General features: G+C 41.7%; 1 protein-coding gene across 2 annotated transcripts in view; it reads right to left on the reverse strand.

Moving 5' to 3' along the window:
* Positions 1–689: 689 nt before the first annotated feature.
* The window catches only part of LOC132885395 (protocadherin-9), a 545,816-nt gene continuing 523,671 nt past the window's right edge, over positions 690–22,834 (reverse strand). For both annotated transcript variants that reach the window (XM_060920042.1, XM_060920041.1), the window contains 2 exons: positions 11,294–11,480; positions 690–1,209 (listed from right to left, as the gene is read on the reverse strand). In XM_060920042.1, coding sequence (XP_060776025.1) covers positions 875–1,209; positions 11,294–11,480 — 522 coding nt within the window. In that variant the 3' untranslated portion in view covers positions 690–874. The remainder of the gene's footprint in view (positions 1,210–11,293; positions 11,481–22,834) is intronic.

Here is a 22,834-nt window from a genome sequence, read left to right on the forward strand (position 1 = left end):
TCATAGCCAGAGCCTGATAACAGCTGATCAGAAACGGTTTGATACTTTAGTCCGTTAGCTAGTTAGCAGGTCAATGTGACTGGACAGATTCTTGAGGAAAGTGAGTCATTGCTGTATTATGCTCGCTGCATCCAGGGGAAGTTAATGAGGGCAGATTAAAATCATCAGTGGAATCCCGGGATTGATTTCTGATAAATTAAAAATAAATGACAACTGCCATCGTCATTAATCTAACCCATGTGAGTATTACAAGTACATAAAATTGGTTAGTATTTAATTGATATTTACAGACACGCCACTGATGACGAGACTAAAACGAGGTTTCCACTAACGGTGTATTAGCACAAAGCTTTCTCCATTTTTCTTTGATGTTTTAGATTAATAAAGTTCCAAAAACAGCTCAATAAACAACCACATCACAATATTGGTTTACTGTATATTGGTCAGCCATATTATCATTTTTAAAACTGGTACACACAGCAAAAGTTCCATGTCATTTCCATCTCTCTTAGGAACATCTCCAGTCTCTGTCCTACACTTCTTCCTCTTCTTTTTTTTTGTTATTGTTGTTGTGTTTTTTCATTTTTTGCTTGTTTTTTTTTTTTTTTGAATATGAGAATTTGCATTAAATCCCAGACATTTTTTTCTTTAACATCTTCAGAACAAAAGTCTTGAGACATCTCCGTGCAAAGTTCGATTTCGCATAGTAACGGTAAATAAGCACTTTTTGTCTAATCTGTACGTCTGACTATCACACAGCATTAGCATCCATCTAATCAAAGGACGAAAAATGAACAAATGTGAAAGAAAATAATCTTTTTCTTTCTTTTTTCAGAGAAATCATAGAGAAATAGCAGTTATGGAGTAAATGCTCTTAAAGCTGCTGCTCCTTTGGGTTTTCAGTGCCAGAAGAAGCCTGATAGGATTTCAAACTGGCCAATGGGATGTCGGTTATGTGGCCGCTGACTCCGACTCCTCCTATGCCGAAAGATTTCCTGTCTCCGAAGTGCTCGTGGCTGTTCTTCCAGCCGCGGTTTAGCGTGTGACCATTCAGCAGTTTGTCTTTCGTCCACTCGTTCTGGCTGCCTCCGTAGGATGAAGTGGGCGATTTGGGTGGCATCCAGCAGTTATCTGAGTGGCCAAGGACTAGGCACTCTTGTGTGCACATCTCTGTTGCTTCCATGAGACCCCTGGGTCCTAAAAGTCCATCTGTGGAAAGAAGAAATACATTTCAGTTTTTATGTGAATTTCGATGAAGTAGCTCAAACAAATTGGTCTGGAAGAACAAGAAGCAGTTCTACTTGGGCCTTGTTGATGAAGGAGATTAGAGGAGAGTGACCAGACTGGTACAAGCTGACAGGAGCTACAGTACCGTAACTCAACTACTCTTTACAACCATGGTGAGCAGAAAAACATCTCAGAATGCACAACATGTCAAACCTTGAGGGGGATAGGCTACGACAGGAGCAGGTTCCACTCCTGTCAGCTAAAAACATGAATCAGAAATACTGAATAGTGAATACTGGAAAGTGAAACATTGCCTTGTCTTTTAATCGTGAGACATTTAGATTTGCGCAGAGCAGAACCCCATACTTAAGAGAATATGGTAACCCCATCAACCTGATTTTTGATGGCTTTGACCATACAACATCCATACAAATTACATATGTGTACCACCAGAGGGAACCCAATCGTAAGCGCAAGGCAACGTATCTCAAAAACACCTGACCACCAAACAATGAAATTTGTATCTTTATTTCCATAAGACACATGGGTTTTTATCCAGTGCTTATTTTTAATTTGCTTTTTCAAAAATGACTTGGAATTATTTACTAATACATCCTACAGAAAATATTCATGACAGTTTCATATAAAACTTAAAACAGTTTTATTAGTCCACTAGCTTGTTGGAAAGTTTACTTTTTCTGTCATGTAAAGGCAAGAGATGGGTGTAAGTGCAGGAAGAGTTTTATTCCAAACTTCCCAGGAAACTGATTCAAAATGGAGACAAAGGCAGAGTCATACAATAAGCGGTGGTTGAGCGAGGCACAGACAGGATATCAGAGATAATAGAATACTCACAATCCAAAACCACAAACAGGGTCAAAACCAGAAAAGTAATACAAAATACAAGGCTTGGTAATGTTAGACGCAGGGTACAGAGCGTATGCTTCACCAAGTCTGTGTGTTACTGAGAGTCCTTAAATATATGCGCTGTGATTGCACCTAATCAGGAACAGGTGCATGGTAATTAGTGCTAAAGGCTGGTGCACGTGTTGTAGTCTGCAGCTGTATGCTGCGAGCAGGACAGATGTAACCAGACAACTTATCAAGTTTGATATTTAATTGTAACTCTACAGCAGGCTTGTAGTACTTGAGTCCAGGACTCAGACTCAAGTCCGACTTGTGCCCTAATTTTAAGGACTCGTGACTTGACTTGGACTTGACCACTGATGACTCGGACTTGGACTCGTACATTAACTGCACTCTGACTCATAAATTGGAGACGAGGGCTCGGATTTTTTCTTTATTTTTTGTAACATGCCATAATAATTTGGCATAAGATATTTATATCTACATTCAGGGTGCGATTTGTCAAAAAAACAGAAGGGGGGATTTTTTTTTATCATGAAACGTCACAAAATTAAGGTAACAATAGGCTAACAGCTCAATAACATCCGATGATATCAAATGAAAAACACTAAATGAAAACGAACACTAAACCAGAGATAGTAAATTCATCTTCCTATCTCTCTGACTAAATACACGAACACTAACACAACAAAGTTCGCATTGCTTGTCGCGTTGCTGTGATGTTTCTCTCCCTCCGGATTAAATGGACAGTGACTCGAAAATCACTAAAATGCATGAATATTAAATGAACAGTTTGCTCTGATGACGCAGTTCACATTGTGCGCAGCTTTCCGATTTAAATTGTTTTTTTTCCTCATCCTTATACTTCCTGTTTCATGGACTGTAACGGATTTGCTTATTTAGTAATTTTAATACAGAATTTACTTTGAAATTATAATCAAACACTCCAACGCCTCCCCTAAAAAAAAAAAATTGTCCGTGAAAAAGGTGGCATCCGCCAAAAGGCGCGCTGTTTGCATCCCTGCATAGAACGCAAAGATATTGCTATTATCTACAATGTATCTATTTGCTGGGGACGTTCGTGAACATCAAAGCTGCCACTTCGGGTCATTTTGAAAGTGAGTGCAATGTAGACCATCAGGGCCGTGCAAAGACCTTTGGAGGGGCAGGGGCTCAACATTCAAAAAAGGGCACTTGGAACAAATTTTTCACACAAGTTAATTTTATTCAAAACTAAATTTCAATTGCAACTGAACATTCTGTGTGTGTGTGTGTGTGTGTGATCCATCTAAATGCTGCAGTATTCTTCAAAGCAGCAGTCTTCGGTTTGCCATGTTCTTGAAAATGTCTATGACAACACTGTATTCAATATGGATATCTTCACTAAGTGAAGATTAGTCTGACCTGTAGTTTTCTTTCTGACCCAACTGGACAGAGATCCTTTTGCTGCCTCCTGCAGCTCCTTCTCTTTCTGCTTCTTTATCCTCTCTTTCCTTGGCATCTTTGCATAATGCAGGCTTTCACTTATTTAGAAAACGTTTCCCTATGTTTTAACTCAACTAGCCCAAGCTACTATAACATAATAGTCTTGATAGAATATGTTGTGGACGTCGTCATTCAGCCTTAAGTTTTCGAAGCTGCTAAAATATGTTATTAACGCCGTCGTTCAAACTAAAGTTTCCGAATCTGCCACGTTAATGAAATGGATGGAGCAAACGGTTTAAATATAGCCTAGGCGGCTTCATTAAATGATAAACAACCCTACGCATTTACTGTTGTGTTCTAAGCTGCACAATATTGCATGTTCAGATAGAAATGAAAGGAGACTTTCAGTGTGACCTTACCATGCCGTTCCTCGCACTGTCTCCCACTGTCAACCACCTGCATGCGCTTTCTGCATGGAGGGTCACTGAATGCATGATGTCACGGATTGATGCCCGCATTTACATAGAAAAACGTTATTTTATAAATCTATAATTTCATATATTATTGTCAAATTGTAGAGAATATTGATGGAGCTAACTTATCTTTTACAAATATAAAAAAAAAAAACAGTCCCTATGAAAAGGGCACTTTGGACAGCAAACAGAAAAGGGCACCTGTAGCACTGGTTCATTGCACGTGGGTGTAGACTATAGAAAACTGTCACAACATGCCTGTCATGTCAACTTTTTTTTTTGGTTTGTTTGTTTTATTGACGGGGTTGTCCCCGAGGATTTTTTTTCAGCAGAGATAAAAACCAGAGGGGGGGATGATCCCCACCATCCCCCCCAGCAAATCGCACACAGTCTACATTCATTTTTATACTAATTTCATGCAAGAGTTTCACACCTGGGCGCCTTGGCATGCACATCAGATAGATTCTCAGGCGTGCTCTGGACAGCGCATGCCAAGTGGACTCTCGTGCATGTGCCATAAACAACTCACACCTACACAGGATTAAGGTGCCATCAGCATGCCTATATTAAGCCTATGAAAACACACTCACTTTGTGAAGTATTGAGTTGTGCTGCTGACACATTACCGAGCCTTATTTCCTTATTTGGGTTCCTGATCCCTGATTTTCTGTTTCTTGTTTTTGATTCTGCTGAGTCTATGATAGCCTGTTTGTGCCTCGCTTGACCTATTGCCTGTTTCACTGTTTTATGATTTTGCCTGCCATTCTGGATTGTTACCATCTTCACTTGCATTAATAAACACACCTTCTGCACTTACATCTGTCTCCCAACCATCTCTGACAGAATACTTCACACTCCCTGATAAAGAGAAGCACACTCACCTGTTCATACATCATGTTCAGGAACAAGCTAATGTTAATGGCACTAAAACAGCCACTGTCAAATGGTGTGGTTGGAGTCTTGGACTCAACTCAGATCAATAGTGGACTTGACTCGGACTCAACTCAAAATTTTCTTTCATGACTTGGACTTGACTTGGACTTGAACACTGGGGATTCGAGACTGGACTCGGACTGGAGGTTTAGTGACTCGACTACAACACTGCTCTCCAGTAACACTGTAAAGTGAAAGCTCTGGTTCACTGCTGTCCACCAGGCGCCCAGCAGAGTCACACCATAATAAATGTCATGGTGTTGTTTCTGGCGCATGGTATGCGGTGTCAAAGAAAAGAATAAATCTGGATGTGTAACTGCCATGTGTATCTCATTACTGGTATCACTGTCACAGGACAATGCAGCAGTTTATTGATGTGAAATACACGACACTACACAATTCGATGGTTCATATACTATATTATTATTCTATTCAGGTTGATTTTATGCACTTTGGAAATATTTTGCTCATACACTCATCAGGCGCTCCGCTTTTAGGCAGTGTCTAAATATCTATATTAATTCAAGATGATCTGGTACTTTTTTTGTCCCTAAATGTAGCCACAAAGCACCTAATTCACAATAAGAAGCCATTTGACAGTAATTGGAAACAGCCGTTCTTATTCCTTCACCACATTTACAAAAAAAAAACTCTAAAAACTGCTGTGAATGCAGTTCTCTTGCTCTGGTAAAGATAACGGTTTTCCTTTCCAAAGCAGTGCACAGAAGTGTGAATGAACAAATCAGACTTTCTCATTAAACATCTCATTGAAAAAAAAAAGTTTTCATTAAAAATTTGAGACCTGAGGGTGTTTGAGTTAAAAAATAAAATAAAATAAAATAAAATGTTGGCTCTGGGTTAGGGTTCTAAATTGTGGCACCATTTTATAACAGTATGGCCTGGCAAATAAATAAATAAATAAATAAATAAATAAAATGAATAAAAGATTAGGCATATTCATATGAAAAAAAAGTACTGGAAAAAGGGAAAGAAAAAAACGTAACTACATATGTCCATGATGACCAAGCCAATGTTTTTACATCCGTGTGCCATTTCTGAAGAACTTTGAAGTCAGATGTTTACACAAATGATTTTGGGTGATACAGAATCAACTATGGCCCCAGTTCAAATCCTGATGGTGTCACTACTGATCAAGGCTGGGAGTCCAAGGGTGCAAAATTGGCCATGCTTTCTGGGAGGGCAGGATGACAAACTTTCTCCTTTGCCAGTCAGAGCAACACTAGCCAATCATAGTCTTCTCTGAGCTCATATATGTGGAAGAAGTCAGATAGCGTTTTCCTTTGAGTGTGTTATCAGGCTTGTAGTACTCAACTTCAGGACTTGGACTCAAGTCCGACTCGTACCCAAATTTTAAGGACTTGTGACTTGATTTGGGCTTGAGCACTGATGACTCAGACTCATGCATTAACTGCATACGGACTCATAAATTGGAGACGAGGACTCAGTTTTTTTCTTTTGTTTTGTAACATGCCATAATAATTTGGCATAAGATATTTATATCTACATTATTTTTATACTAATTTTGTGCAAGAGAATGCATATTCACCTGTTCATACATCATGTTCAGGAACAAACTAACGTTAATGGCACTAAAATGCCTGGAGAGAACGCCCCTAGGATTGTCCGCTTTGCTTATACAGACTTCTCGTGCAGTGGGAAAAAAATGCACTGCTATGTGTTCCACATGTAGAAGAACTATTGAGGAGACGACGGGGACAACCTTGAACTTCAATCGTCATTTGGCAAGACTACACCCAGAGAAGTAAGTGACACGCTATGTTCATTGCCCTGTAATAGCAGGGCTTGCTTGCTGACTGATGAACTCGCTAGTGTTAACCTTCTCTCATGTTATTTGCCCTGTTGATAGTGGGCAGGGCTTGCTGAGCAATGAACAAGCTTTTTATCTGCAGCCTATTAACTAAAATGGGGCAGTCGAGCAGTAACGTTTCTCCAACACAGTAGCAGAGACGGTTTCACATAAAGGCAGCAACAGCCACCGTCAAATGGTACAGTTGGAGTCTTGTTCTCAAACTCGACTCGGATCAATAGTGGACTCGACTCGAAATTTTCTTTAATGACTTGGACTTGAACACTGGGGACTCAAGACTGGACTCGGACTCAAGGTTTAGTGACTTTACAACACTGTGTGTTACACTGCCTTGTGAAGGAGCAGGAGCAGCACTTTGAAAAGATGTGTCAAGAACATTTTAGCCTTGACACTTTCTGTTTGGGACTGTTGAAGTGACAAAGAAGCGTTAGCTATTAAATCAGGAATGACAGCCATACAATTGTCTTAGAAACAATAAAAAAAAAAAAAAATCATGCAAATATCACATCAAGCCAAGCATCAACAACCATGTTAAAGGGGAAGAAAGGGCAATATATATGGTTGCTGATGTGACAAAGTAACGTATTCTTAAGTATTCTATCAAATTAATGTACTAGAAAACAACGAAATATCTTGGTAATTGTAAATATAATAGTCGGTACGCTAAACCGCACAAGAGTCGGCATTTTTAAAAGACCGTGACGTCAGCCCTACCCACTGCACTAGGAGAGAAGCGTGTAATTATGGCATCGGGCACATCAACTGAAAGCGACAGCTCTGTCGAATCGTACGAAGAGATCCCGCAAGACACACTGCAAGCAGGCTATGGCTTAGAAGGGTACCAGTTTGAACCTAGGAGAGGTACTCTCGACTCCGGTGATGACGAAAGAAGAGAAGAAAGCTCGAACTCGCTTGGTGTTTTTCAGCGGAAACGAGTGAAAAGACACGTCTGGAGGATCATTATGCTTTCCATCGGTCCTGTTATTACACCCGAAAGCAACACACTGTGGCATTGTGTAGCCGATCACTTACAATTCATCCTACTTTCCGATTCACACGTGCTATTCCCAACCTCAATGAGCCAACACAACTGGGCACATACATACGTCATGAGTGTTACGCAGAGAAAATGAACGTGCATTCTGATTGGATAAAATTAATATCATGGCGGGCTGTTCAAACTGCGGAAATAGTTTGCTCGAGCTACTTTCAAAACACTATAACTTTCCAACCTTAGAACAAAAAACTTTTGTAAGTCTTGAATAAGGTTGGTCAATGTGTGTTTTATTGTTATATTTACTCTATATATTGCCCTTTCTTCCCCTTTAAGTGCTACATTAGGACTTTGAGCTTATGTAAGGTTCTGGAAAAGATATAAAAACTACTTCTTCACCTAAGTGCTGATATTAAGTTAAGCAATCCCTTCGAATTGTACCAGATATCTAAAGCTTATCTCCATTCCTTTTTCTGCTCAGCTTTTCCTCCAAAACTGCCATTATGAATATGATTATAGAGTCATGGCTGAGCTCTAGCTTCTCGTTTAAACAGGAGCAACAGCATCTGAGAGATCTGTGCAGGTGGAATTAAACAGAGCGACCCACTCCTCCATGCTTAGACATGAAGAAGGAAACTCCATAGTGCAAGTGAAGAGAGTGGAAAGTATATTGCTTTATAAGAAAAAAAAAGCCATGCAGCACTTGCTGAGATTGAATAAGGGTTTGTACGCAAACCGATATGTTAACATGGAAGAACAAATTAACATTTCATGGGAAGTGGCAGATGAGAAGAGTCGCAGAGACAGCAGCAGAGGTCAAACATAATGCAGGGTCGAACAACAAAGCGGTTCCTTGAGACGAGAGCGATAACCATACGTTTTAGCACAGGTGGAATAAGGTTAAGGTAATGCATACAAAACAAGCAACTCTGAAAGCTTGGTTTGAAGCCACAACTTCATTTTTTTACTGTGACATACTGTAACTCAACTCTTTCATTGATTGGTCAGGAACACTGTGATCCAGCACTCTGAGAGTTTTCACAGTACTGTATACAGTACAGCTCTTTACCATATTTAACAAAATCTGAGCAGAAAAAAATATCTCTCCACAAAGATTAAAGTGCTCATCTTACAAAAATGACATCATAAAATCCCAGGTTTTCTGTGCGTCATATGCTCAAATAGGTTGTAAAGCTCACTGATAAATAAAAAAAATAAATTGGTTCGAATTTTTTTTTTTTGCGTCTGAATTCTGTTCCAAAACTCACTAAAAGCTTGTCCGCCATTAGATCGCAGCAATTTATTGGTCAGCGGCGCTACATGTATGATGTCATATGCGCAACTGCCTTCTTTTGTAAAGCTCTCTCCAAAACTTTACGACAAAGACGAAGAAGTGACTCGGAGGAAGCATGTTTCAGTGTGCTTTTAGATCAGTAATTTTCTTCATCTAAGTATTATATTTGGCCACATAGAAACTACCTTAGAATGTTATTGATCTGACTAAGGACAACTAATAAATTCAAGCAACAAGCTAAACACAAGCTTGACACTTCCTGTGCGGTGGTGAGCTCTTTGGGATGGAGCTTCTGACTTTTGTTTCCAGATCATAGGAACTGCTCCATGTACCAGATGTTGCTCAAATCCTTCTATGTGAATTTGCCTCACAAATTTATCTTTTTCAAAATGTATGGAGCAGACACCAAACCATCCTGTTGGTTTAAAGTTACCTCTCTTTGTCCGTACAAATCGAACCCATTCATTCCGTAAGTGTCCTGCTGACTTTTGGGCTATAATGGATTGAAATTTTTGCTTTCAGAGCAGGGGTATACTGGTTTCTTTAACCTCTGTCTGTCCATCTGTATCTCCTTCTGTCCAAAACACCCTTTTTCTCAGCAACTACAGACCATAGCCACTTGGTACTTGGTACCAAATTTCAGCGTGGGGTTCTATACCATTTTCAGGTCTGTCGCACATCAACTTCCTGTTTACCGACTGAATGTATTTACAAAACATATAGCGTGGATTTACAAAATTTTCATAACATTTCTCTCAGCAATTACAAATCACAACTGCTTGATATTTGGTACTGAGCTTCAGCTTGGGGTTCTATACTGTGTGCACCATTTTCAGGTCTGTCGCATATTGACTTCCCGTTTACCGACTTAACGTATTTCTGAAACATATAGTGTGGATTTACAAAATTTTCATAACATTTTTCTCAGCTACTACAAATCACAACTGCTTGATATTTGGTACCACGGTTCAGCTTGGGGTTCTATACCATGTATACTGTTTTCAGGTCTGTCGCACTTCAACTTCTTGTTTACTGACAATGTATTTATGAAACATATAGGGTGGATTTTGACGCTATTTCAAGAAGCAAAATGCTATTTCAAAATGATAATTTACCAGGATGCTATGTTAAATACCTGAGGAGAACACTGCTCTTTACTTACTTGTTTCAGAGTTAATTATTTGTTGAAGTCAACATTCATAAGTGTCCTATTCCTTCGATTGCTTGTGTTCTGATATAAGCAAGAGCGGGGGGATACATAAGTGAACAGTAGCTCACAGTTGATATTGTTTTTTATCAGCTACACTTGAACAGCCTTGATGAACACACCTCCTAGGAGGCTTGCTTTGGTTTTAATTTTGTTTGGAATAAAAAAAAGTTGCTAGAAACGTGATACATTTTGCAAAAAAGACAAAGTCGGAAATGTCGTGAACTTTCAAGTCTTGCACGTATGGCGTCACTTCCTTTGAATTAACTATAACTTACCAGGAACGCATTTGTGTAATGGTGGACTCAAAGAGCCAAACTTTACCGGCTAAACAGAACATGTTCTCAGTCTTGTATTAAAATACAGTTTAGACAGTAAGCTATTTTACATGTTGAGTTTTATAAGGTAAAATTTCCAGGGTTGATGTCATTTTTGCAAGACTAGCACTTTAAAATCCGATGTTAAATCTAACTAAAACATTAAAATACTTTTTTTTAAAAGGACTTTTTTTTACTTCATCAAGGTCAGTGCATTTAACTTGCATCCATCCAAAGCACAAGAGCGACATCACAATGTTATTGTCGATAAAAGGAGCACAGAGACAGAATCCTTTCTGTTTCTCTGTCTTCCTTCCTTTTTTCTATATTGTGTTTACAAGCATGTGATATGAATGATTTATTCCTTCATGAATAAAAACCATTCAGTAATGCAGTGACCTATGGAAAGTTGGGCAAATAACGTACACATGGCTTTTGTTGTGCAAAATACTCAGATTCATAGTTTAGCTCCGGCTATCCTTTTATACAGCTCATGAATATTTATGAGTCCACGGAGAAAGAGAGGAGATCACATCATCTGACTTTGATATTTTGAAGAAAACTTGACTCTCGCGCATCACATACTAAACAAATAAAATCTGACAATCATCACCAAGAACAATTTGATTTCATCACTTCCCAAAACTCCAAAATTTCCTCATTTTAATGTATTGTTCAAACCTGATGTAGTTTGGTTCAGGACTCACCCGAGTTGGGATCAGAGTTACCATCTGCCTCGGTTCTTTTGTCTTGTTCATAGAACTCCTCCTGTGCAAGTGGGAGGGGCTTAGAAAGCAAAGCCCCACCCCCAACAGACTCAGGCTCACCCAAACCGCTGTCACTGCAGCTCTCCTGAGAGCCATCCGGAAGGTGAAAGGTCACACGGCGTTGCGACTGTGAGAGCAAACAGCAAATAAATTGGACACACCTGTGTTAGTGCAATTAAACCAACAGTTACAACAATACAGTTTTCCATTCACAGAAATGCAGAGATGATAAGAATACGCCTTGTGGCAGCCTGGTGGCAGGTCAAGCTGTGGCTGTGAATGGGATGAAGAGTTGTATGGAAGCGGGTAATGAGTGTGTGTAAGGACTGAGACAATAATAAAAAGCCTGTGTGTCTTGAATACCAGAAAACGAGCCAGTGCCTGTCAGAAGCCGACAGCATCTTACTTAGTCCGTGTGCAGAGTGTGCCTTTAGTGATTTCTTATTTTTGTCTTCTGAGTTAATATTAATGCGATGAAGAAAACATAAACTCCAAATAAAGAAAACTCTTTCTTATGCCTGCCTCTGGTGTTGTCAGTTCTTTTTGGGGTATCATGTGCCTGTAGTGAGAATACACAGGCTGTGATGGAAAATAAGGGCCATTGTAGGTTAAAAAATGAATTTAATAAAAAAAAACAGAATTTCTGAGATTAAAGTGACACATTTACAAGAAAAAAGCTGCATATTTTCTGAGACAGCAATCACATGCTCCCCGGCTGCAGTGCATTCTGAGAAATGTTGTCCAAAATCTCTTAGTGGTTTATTCTTTTAGATTGCATGATCGAGAAGAAAAGTCTGCATTTCCTATAACTCTCGGCTCAGTAGTGGCATCTGTGGTGTGGACATGTTGATCCAACCTTGCAAAGATCTGGTTCGTTACACACAATAAATAAATAAATAAATAAATAAGTATTTATTTCTTGTTAAATGTGTGACTTTTTTATTCTCTGACTTTCTAAGGTTTTTTTTTTTTTCTCTCATCATTGTCTGACTTTAATCTCAGAAATTTCAGAGTTTTCCCCCTCGGCTCTGTATGTCTTTTATTTGTTTCTTAATTTATTTACTCATTCATTCCTACAATGGCCCTAATGCACTGTTGTAGATTACAATGAACAGCCAGGCTTTGGGGGGGGGGGGGGGGCAACACAACACAACACGGACAGTATGTACTTATTATCCATTTATTGTGATATTTAATGTTGTGAGATGTCCATGAAATAAGTCAACTTATGTAATAACAGTGATAAACAGTTTTTATCTGTTAAAAAACTTTTTGTTTCTAAACAGTGTGATATTTTTCTCCTCCTTCTTGTTCCTCTTAGTGCAATAAATCATGTTGAATTAAGGTGAGACACTGACATAATGAATTCAATTACAAACAGCAGAGAAATTATATATATATATATATATCATCTCATCTCATTATCTCTAGCGGCTTTATCCTGTTCTACAGGGTCGCAGGTGGGCTGGAGCCTATCCCAGCTGACTACGGGCGAAAGGCGGGGTACACCCTGGACAAGTCACCAGGTCATCACAGGGCTGACACATAGACACAGACAACCATTCACACTCATGGTACGGTCAATTTAGAGTCACCAGTTAACCTAACCTGCATGTCTTTGGACTGTGGAGGAAACCCACGTGGACATGGGGAGAACATGCAAACTCCGCACAGAAAGGCCCTCGCCGGCCACGGGGCTCGAACCCAGACCTTCTTGCTGTGAGGCGACAGCGCTAACCACTACACCACCGTGCCGCCCCATATATATATATATATATATATATATATATATAAAAATTAGTGTGTGTGTGGTTTCAGTTAAAGTACATGTTTCCATAGGCTCAACTTAAACAGTGATCATGGACAAAAGTTAAGAGTAATGAGGTATGGGATATGGCTATGTTAATGGATAAAATTGGCCATACAAATATGTTTATATAACATTTCTGAAAGGAGTCTCCAGTGTCAGAAGTAAAGCTGTAACTTTTAAAGTTTTCTAAACACCTTCAAGACAGAGGAGTTTCCACTTTATAGTTTCTCTGTCACATGACAAGCTGTGTTTTTTGTCTTAGGGAGAGAGAGAGAGAGAGAGAGAGAGAGAGAGGCTTGTGAGGTAACAACATTTTATCACAGTTCCAAAACAAATGATCACAAGAACTAACTTATTTCTTCGACAACATTAAATGTAACTATAAATGGATAATAAGTCCATGTTGTCCATCCATCCATTATCCATAACCACTTATCCTCTACAGGGTCACAGGCAAGCTAGAGCCTATCCCAGCTGACTGACTATAGGCGAGAGGCGGGGTACACCCTGGACAAGTCACCAAATCATCACAGGGCTGACACATAGAGACAAAAAACCATTCACACTCACAACTACGGTAAATTTAGAGCCACCAATTAACCTAACCTGCATGTCTTTGGACTGTGGGGGAAACCGGAGCACCCAGAGGAAACCCACACAGACACGGGGAGAACATGCAAACTCCACACAGAAAGCCTCCCTTCGGCGACTGGGCTTGAACCCAGAACCTTCTTGCTGTGAGGCAACAGTGCTAACCACTACACCACCATGCTGCCCAGTACATGTTGTTCTTTCATTAATTAACAATGTACAATAGATGCTGTTAAGTTCTTGCGCTCTTCTTCTTCTTCTTCCAGCCATTCCCATGAGGGGTCACCACAGTGGATAATGTCCCTCCATCTCCTTCTGTCCTCCGTATGTTTTCCTGTCACACCAGACATCCTCATATCCTCCTTCACAGCATCTATAAATCCCATCTTTGGTCTTCCTCATTTGTTTCCTTCTACCTGGCAACTCGATCTCCAGCATCTTCTTCCCAATATCTCCTCTGTACCATCTCAATCTCACCTCTCTCACTTTGTCTCCAAACCATCCTACCTGCCCTGTCCCTCTAATATTCTCATTTCTCATCCTGTCCAGCTTTGTCACTCCCAGTGAAAACCTCAGCATCTTCAACTCTGCTACCTCCAGTTCAGTGCCATGGTCTCGAAACCATACAACATCGCTGAAGTTACTACTGCCTTGTCCACATTCCCTTTCACTCTTTCTGGTACTCATCTGTCACATATCACTCCTGATGTTCTCGTCCATCTATTCATTCCAACCTGCTGGCACTCTCTTCTTCACTTCTCTTCTGTACATTTGACCCCAGATATTTGAACTCATCTGCTTTGACCACCTCTATTCCTTGTAGCTGTATACCATTCCACTGTCCTCACCCTCATTCATGCACATGTCCTCTGTCTTGCTCCGACTGACTTTCCTTCCCCTTCTCTCTAGTGCATACCTCCATGTCTCTAAGTTGTTGCTGTTATTTTTTTATGCTCCAAGAGGAATAAAAACCTTTTGGGATATGGTGGGTTTGTTCTAGAAAAAAAAAAAAAGTTAAGTTCAGGATGGTTTCATCTATGCTTCATGTCACAAGTGCATCACATTCTCTGTCATTGATTATTTTCCCATAACAGCACATCCCTAAGTGTTTTACTCATTACGTCCACTATGTTCTCACATTCATACAAAAATCTAATGACCACTAATAATTACAGCGACACTTTGCTCAAAGAAAGTGAAATAAAAATGTTATGTTATGAGTCAGAAGGCTTTTACTGATCCATTTTATTCATGACATTTTTAATATCACTCCTGTGTCATGAGTTTTTATTTTTGACACGATCTCTGCTGTAATTATGATCAAAAGCAAAGGTCACCTCATCTCATCTCCATGCAAATGACTCGATTCCAGAATGCAAGTGACATTCAATTAGAGCAAAATGAGAAGCAGAAGTCAGAGTGTGTGACATCGTGTTTCAAACGGACCTCGGCAACTGTCTCTCAATCACACACACACACAGTCTCGGCTTCGCATTCACTAAGCGTACTTTTTTATTCCATCAATGGGCAAACGTAGGGACAAAAACTGCTGTTCCCTCCACAATAATCCCTCTGTTAAAGTTTTTTTTTTTTTGTTAAGTAAATGAATGATGTCAAACACAGATGTGAAAATAAATGAATCGTGTAAAAACAATGATGAAAATAACCATTATGAATCACGTGTGAAAATAAATGAACTGTGTAAAAATCACATATAAACGTCACACAAAATCAAATCATATTGTATGCTGAAATTAATTACATGTAAAACACATTTGAAAATAAATGAGAGAAAACATCATATGTGGGAATAAATTAACTGTGTAAAAAAATCACATTTGGAAATAAATGAATCATGTAAAAAACACATTCAACAAGTGTTGCCAGGCAAAACAGACCTCGCCCGGCAGCACTTATTTTATACCTATATGTTGATAATGGTAATATTTCTCAATCACCAGTTGTTTGGTTATAGTCCTATGAAAATCCATGACCTTGAATTTGACATTTCAAAGTCATTCAAGGTCAAAGGTCATGGCAGCAACTGAAAGCTCATATGGGACTTCTTATATGTTGATAATGGTAAACATCTGGCTATCACTAACCATTTTAAAGTTATAGCCCTTTGAAAACCCATAACCTTGAGTTTGATTTTTCAAGGTCACTCTAGGTTAAAGATCATGGTGCCAAATGAAAGCCCATATGGCACTTTCTATAAGTTGATAATGGTAAATATCTGTCTACCATCAATCATTTTCAAGTTATAGTCCTCTGAAAATCTGTGACCTTGAGTTTGACCTTTCAACACCATGGTGCCAAATGAAAGGCCATATGGGAGTTCCTATATGCTTATAATCATAAACATCTGTCTATTGGCAACCTTTTTTTGAGTTAGAATGGAAAATATGTTATTTTCACTGAAAGGTTGACCTTTCCGGTGACCTTCACCTTGATCCGATTACCCCCAAAATTTAATCAGGTAATCTATGGACCATTGCCCACCTACCCTGAAAATTTGAAATCAATTGGTGCAACCATCGAGACACTAGATTGTTAACAGACAGACACAGAAACAAAATGCACTGATTACAATGCATTGTCCCGCTTACTCTGTCGTGGGTGAGGTCAACATATATGAATCAAGTGTGCATGGGAGTACACATGAAAATAAATGAATTTATTTATTTGTTTGTTTGTGTATGCTTTGTTTTATTTTACCAGGAATGTCCCATTGAGATACAATATATCTTCTTTCAGGGAGTCCTGGCTGAGATGGCAGCAAATAAAATAAAAGTTTCATAAACATATCCAAACAGAGACAAATAATATTAATACAGACTAAAACACAGACAGACACTCTAAATCTTAAAACACAAACAGAGACATAAAGGAGTCAATGACTAAAATGAACCATGGAAAAGATAAAAAAGACACTTATTTGAAATAATGACACTGTTCTATGAGAACTAAGTTTAAGTGATTTTTAAACACATTCATAGAATGCAAGGAATCCAAATTTAGAATATTTTGCAGCTCATTCCATCCATGTGGTGTGTATGAACAAAAGGCATATACAAAGGATATATGACTCATTTGTATGAATCATTTTAAATATCAGATAAATATTCATTGTGTAAAACAATCATATGTGGAAGTAAACGAATCCTGTAAACCTCACACTTGAAAAATGACTCATGTTCAAATGATCTGTGAAAATACAAGTAAATGTATCATGTACACATCATGTGAACATAAATGAATCTTTTACATATCATATAAAAATAAAGGAATTATGTAAACATCCCATTTAAACAAATGAATTGTGTAAATATCATATGTGACATGAGTGAACTGTGTTGAAATCCCATATGAAACTAAATGAATCCTCACCAGTCTGGCTTCCATGCCAGACACTCAATTAAGACTGCACCTGTCTCGGTCAGTGAGGCACTTCATGCAGCACACGCTGCCTGCCTCCCTCTCCTCAGTCCTGAGTCTCCTTGATCTGTCTGCTGCATTTGACACTGTTGATCATTCCATCCTCCCATCATCCTTATCAGCTCAAGAGATCTGTGGGACAGCTCTGGACTGGTCCTACCTCTCTGGTCACTCCTTCCAGGTTACCTGGTCTGGTTCTGTATCAGCACCATGCCCACTTACCACTGGTGTCCCTCAAGGTTCAGTCCTTGGTCCACTTCTCTTCTCCCTCTACACCCAGTGTCTCAGCCCAATTATCTCTGCTCATGGTCTATCCTACCACTGCTATGCTGATGACACCCAGCTGTTTCTCTCTTTTCCTCCTTCTGACACACAGATCTCTGCTCACATCTCTGTTTGCCTGCGTGATATACAGGACTGGATGGACAACTATTACCTGAAGCTCAGCCCAGGCAAGATGGAGGTAATCTACATTCCTGATCCATCCTCTCCACCGTGGACATTGTCCTTTCCATGGGGGACATCTCTAGGTCTTGTTCAGTGCAAAAAACCTAGGGGTCATGTTTGACGACAAACTCTTCTCCTCGGCAAACATTGCTGCAGTAACACAGACATGTAGATTCCTCCTCCTACAACATCCAAAGGATCCACCCTTTTCTTACCACCTACTCTGCTTAGCTCCTGGTCCACATGCTGACCCTCTCCTGCTTGGACTACTGCAACTCTCTCCTTGCTGGCCTTCCAGCTTCTGCCATCAGACCCCTGCAGCTCATCCAGAATGCTGCAGCTCATCTGGTCTACAACCTCCCTCATTCTTCCCATGTCACCCTTCTGCTTGCTGAACTGCACTGGCTACCTATCACAACTTGCATCGAATTTAAGACATTAGTGCTAGCTTACCAGGTTGTCAAAGGGTTAGGGTCAGGATACCTCCAGAGTCTGTTCCACCCCTACATGCCAGCCAGATCTCTACACTCTGCTAGTACTGGTCACCTGGCCCCTCCTCCTATCTATTCCTGCCCAACCTGCTCAAGACTACTGTCTGTCCTGGTTCCCTGTTGGTGGAATGACCTTCCCATTGAGGTCAGAACTGCTGACTCCCTGACCACCTTCAAGCACAGACTGAGAACTCACCTATTCAGGCTGCAACTTCCTGGTTCCTGAGTTGTCTGCGACAAGTCCTTTTTTCCCGCAAGTGTTGGCGTTATTGACTAATTAAAAAAAAAATATTTCTACAAATAATTTTCCAGTATCATCTTAATTTTTATTGTACTGTCACTTTCCTTTTTGTACTTTCCACTTTCGCTCTCCTTTTTCTGTTTTTCTTTTTTCAGAAGAACGCTGTGGCAGCGGGGGCATGGTCAAGCATCGGTCTGTGAATGGAGGACGGAGTCAGGGAAGGTAAGTGGCAGAATCACTGCACCTGACATGAATTAACCTGTGTTTGTGTGTCTTCCCAGTGACCGCACCCTAAAAAGGAGAGAGAGAGAGCAGAGAAAGGGAGCTCTCTCCCGACCACAATGCATGTGTGTGCATGTGTGAGAGAGTGAATGAGCTGAAAAGCCACATATACTACAGAAAATAAAAGTTTCTGAGAACTCAGTTCTGGCCTGCCGTGCTTCTGTGCTCTACCCACCTGCTCTGGTTCTACAGTGGTGCCGAAACCCGGAACGGAGCGCAGAAGGAGACAGCTCCATGGAGTCCTCCCCCTTCAAGGACCTGGTCCATGCCCTCGCATCAGCCCAACAGAGCCAGCACCAGGCGCTGGTCACCGTAGGGAAGGAGCAGGAACAACGGTTCGAAGCCCTGGTGCTGGCACAGCAGGAAGATCACCAGGTGTTCCGGCACCTGCTCGCGTTGGCAGGGTCCACCATCACCACCCCCATGGACCCTTCCCACCTCACCCTAACGAAGATGGGTCTGCACGACGACCCCGAAGCCTTCCTTGCTCTTTTTGAGCAGGCAGCAGAGGCATGGGGTTGGCCGGTGGAATGGCGCACAGCATGCCTCCTCCCCCTGCTAACGGGCGAGGCGCAGCTGGACACGCTACAGCTCCCCGCCGACAGTCGGCTGGTCTATGCCAACCTCCGCAGGGCCGTCCTCCAATGTATGGGGTGCACCCCGGAGCAGCAACGGCAGCGCTTCCATGCGCTGTGCCTGGAGGAGGTCAGCTGGCCATTCGCATTTGGCCAGCAACTCCGGGACACATGCCGGCGGTGGCTGAGGGCTGACAACTGTGACGCTGAGGGAATCATCGACCTGGTGGCACTGGAACAATTAATCGCCCGGCTTCCAGAAGGAACAGCAGAGTGGATCCACTGCCATCGCCTGGTGTCACTGGATCAGGCCATCGAGCTGGCGGAGGACCATATGGCAGCTGTTCTGACGGCAGGACAGCATGTCTCCTCTTCTCCCCTCTCTTCTCTCTCTCTCTCTCTCTCTCCCCCCTTCTGTTTCTCGTCCTCACCCCATTCCCCCACCATGGAGGCGGGGGCCGGCTCCACCCCAGCTGGCCTGCCGCACCCGCGGTGCCCTACCATTTCCTACTTCCATATCTGTGTTCCCCCCCCAGGTGAGTGAGCTCCGAAACATCGGTGCAGAGGGAGAGCCTGGGCCAGTATGCTGGCACTGCGGGGAGCCGGGGCACCTCCAGCATCAGTGCTCGGCGATGGAGGTGGGCGTGGTGGTTCAGATCCCCGACATGCCAGGGACCACCCTCGATCAGGCCAGAGTGTATCGCATACCGGTGAGTATCCAAGGGGATACGTATCAGGCTTTGGTGGACTCTGGCTGTAATCAGACCTCAATCCACCAAAGCCTGGTGCAAGACGAGGCATTGGGGAGAGCACAATTGGTGAAGGTGTTGTGTGTGCACGGGGATGTTCACAACTACCCTTTAGTGCCGGTCCACATTCTATTTCGAGGGGAGAAATTTAGAGTAAAGGCGGCGGTTAATCCTCGCCTTACCCACTCGATAATTTTGGGGACTGATTGGCCGGGATTTAGGGAATTAATGTCACATTTAGTGAAGAGTGGGGCCTGCCATAATTTAGTGGGGGGAGGTCCCGGTGTGGCATTGGCGGGAGCAGCTGTCACAGAGTCATCTATGTCATCACTGCGTCAGAGTGAGGAGCAGCATGCTCCTCCTCCCTCTCTCAGGTAATCCCTCATGGATTTCCCATTAGATCAGTCACAAGACGAGACTCTGCGGCATGCGTTTGACCAAGTGAGAGTAATCAATGGTCAAATGCTCCAGCCAAACCCCACCCCATCCTTCCCCTATTTTTCCATGATTAAGGATAGATTACACCAAGTGACCCAGGACACTCAGACTAAGGAACCGATAATGCAGCTTTTAATCCCAAAGAGTCACTGGGAATTTATATTCCAGGTGGCTCACTTTAATCCCATGGCTGGACACTTGGGGCAGGATAAGACACTAGCCTGAATAATAGCTTGGTTCTATTGGCCAGGGATTCACAGCGATGTCCGTAGGTGGTGTAAGGTGTGCTATGAATGCCAGTTAGTAAATCACGCGGTCATTCCAAAAGCGCCTTTGTGCCCTCTGCCATTAATCGAGACCCTGTTTGAAAGAATTGGGATGGATCTCGTCTGGCCATTAGATCGGTCAACATGAGGATATGGCTTTATTTTAGTCCTGGTGGCCTATGCAATGCAATATCCGGAAGCAGTGCCTCTTCGCAATATCTCCACATGTAGTATTGTAGAAGCGCTCTTCCGCGTCATCTCCCGGGTCGGAATCCCCAAAGAGATTCTAACTGATCAAGGCACTATGTTTATGTCACGCACACTGCGCGAACTGTATGGGTTAATGGGAATTAAGCCTATCCAAACCAGCATGTATCACCCACAAACGGATGGCTTAGGTGAATGGTTCAATCGCACCCTCAAGAACATAATTCAAAAATTTGTAAGCGAGGATGCATGCAACTGGGATAAATGGCTTGAGCCCCTGTTATTCGCAGTGCAAGAGGTCCCACAAGCCTCCACAGGGTTCTCCCCATTCGAATTATTATACGGGCGCAAGCCGCATGGCATTCTAGATGTGCTGCATGAAAATTGGGAGGAGGGACCTTCAACAAGTAAAAATGAAATTCAATAAGCTTTCAACCTGTGCACCAAACTCCACACACTCATGCACCTAACCCAGGAGAATTTGCGGCAGGCCCAAGAACATCAAGTCCATCTGTTCGACAGTGGCACGCACCTTAGGGAATTCACACCGGATGATAAAGTACTTGTGTTGTTACCAACATCGAGCTCCAAATTGATTGCCAGGTAGCAAGGACCCTTTGAGGTCACACGGCGAGTGGGGCACGTCGACTATGAGGTGCAACGAATGGACAGGGGTGGGGCATGACAGATTTACCACCTCAATCTGTTAAAACTTTGGAACGAGGAGGTCCCCATGGTGTTGATGTCGGTGGTTCCAGAGAAGGTGGAGCTGGGGCCGGAGGTTCAAAAAGGAAAATTGACATCGCCCACCACTCCGGTCCCTGTGGAGACCATCTCTCCCGGACCCAACTCACGGAGGTCACCCAGTTGCAGACAGAATTTTCTGATGTATTCTCGCCCCTGCCTGGAGGCACCCAACTCATAGAACACCACATTGAGACACCCCCGGGGGTGGTAGTGCGTAGCCACCCTTACAGACTGCCCAAATACAAAAAAAGGTGGTTCAGGAAGAACTCGAAGCCATGCTCGAAATGGGCATCATCGAGGAGTCCCACAGTGACTGGAGCAGCCCGGTGGTCTTGGCTCCCAAGGCAGATGGGTCAGTCCGGTTCTGTGTGGACTATAGAAAAGTCAACACAGTGTCTAAATTCGATGCATACCCAATGCCTCGTATTGATGAGTTGCTTGATCGACTAGGCATGGCTCAATTTTATTTGACACTGGATTTAACAAAGGGATATTTTTATAAATGATCTCCCAGAGTTATCAACTTTGATTGGGTCACTGTCAGCCCCTGCAGAACTTGATCAGGCAACTGAATGGTTAAAGTCAACATTCCACCATACCTTAGATAATGTAGCTCCTCTTAAAAGAAAAATGGTCAGAGACAAAAAATTAGCACCCTGGTATAATGATGACACTCACACATTAAAACAGACCACTCGAAAACTGGAACGTAAATGGCGTCAAACAAAATTGGTCGTGTTCAAATTAGTGTGGAAGGAGAGCTTCCTGAAGTATAGAAAAGCTCTTACTGCTGCAAGATCAACATATCTCTCCTCCCTAATAGAAGATAACAAAAATAATCCTAGATTCCGATTTAATACTGTAGCAAAATTAACCAGGAATAAGTCCAGTATAGACACAGGCATACTTGTAGTATGTAGTAGCAACAGTTTCATGAATTTTTTAATGACAAAATTGAGAATACCCGACAAAAAATTCAAACTACTAATTTAAGGTCAGACAATGTAAGTGACCCTGTAGTTAACAATATAACTGTATCAGATCAGCAATTAGAATGTTTTACTCCCCTCAAAGAAACTGAATTACTTTCGTTAATCTTGGCATCAAAAGCCTCAACTTGTGTACTAGATCCCTTACCTACATGTCTATTCAAACAGATAATACCTGAAGTAATTGAACCGCTTCTAAAAATAATAAAT

Source organism: Neoarius graeffei, chromosome 4 (assembly GCF_027579695.1).
Source record: "Neoarius graeffei isolate fNeoGra1 chromosome 4, fNeoGra1.pri, whole genome shotgun sequence".
Taxonomy (NCBI): Eukaryota; Metazoa; Chordata; class Actinopteri; order Siluriformes; family Ariidae; genus Neoarius; species Neoarius graeffei.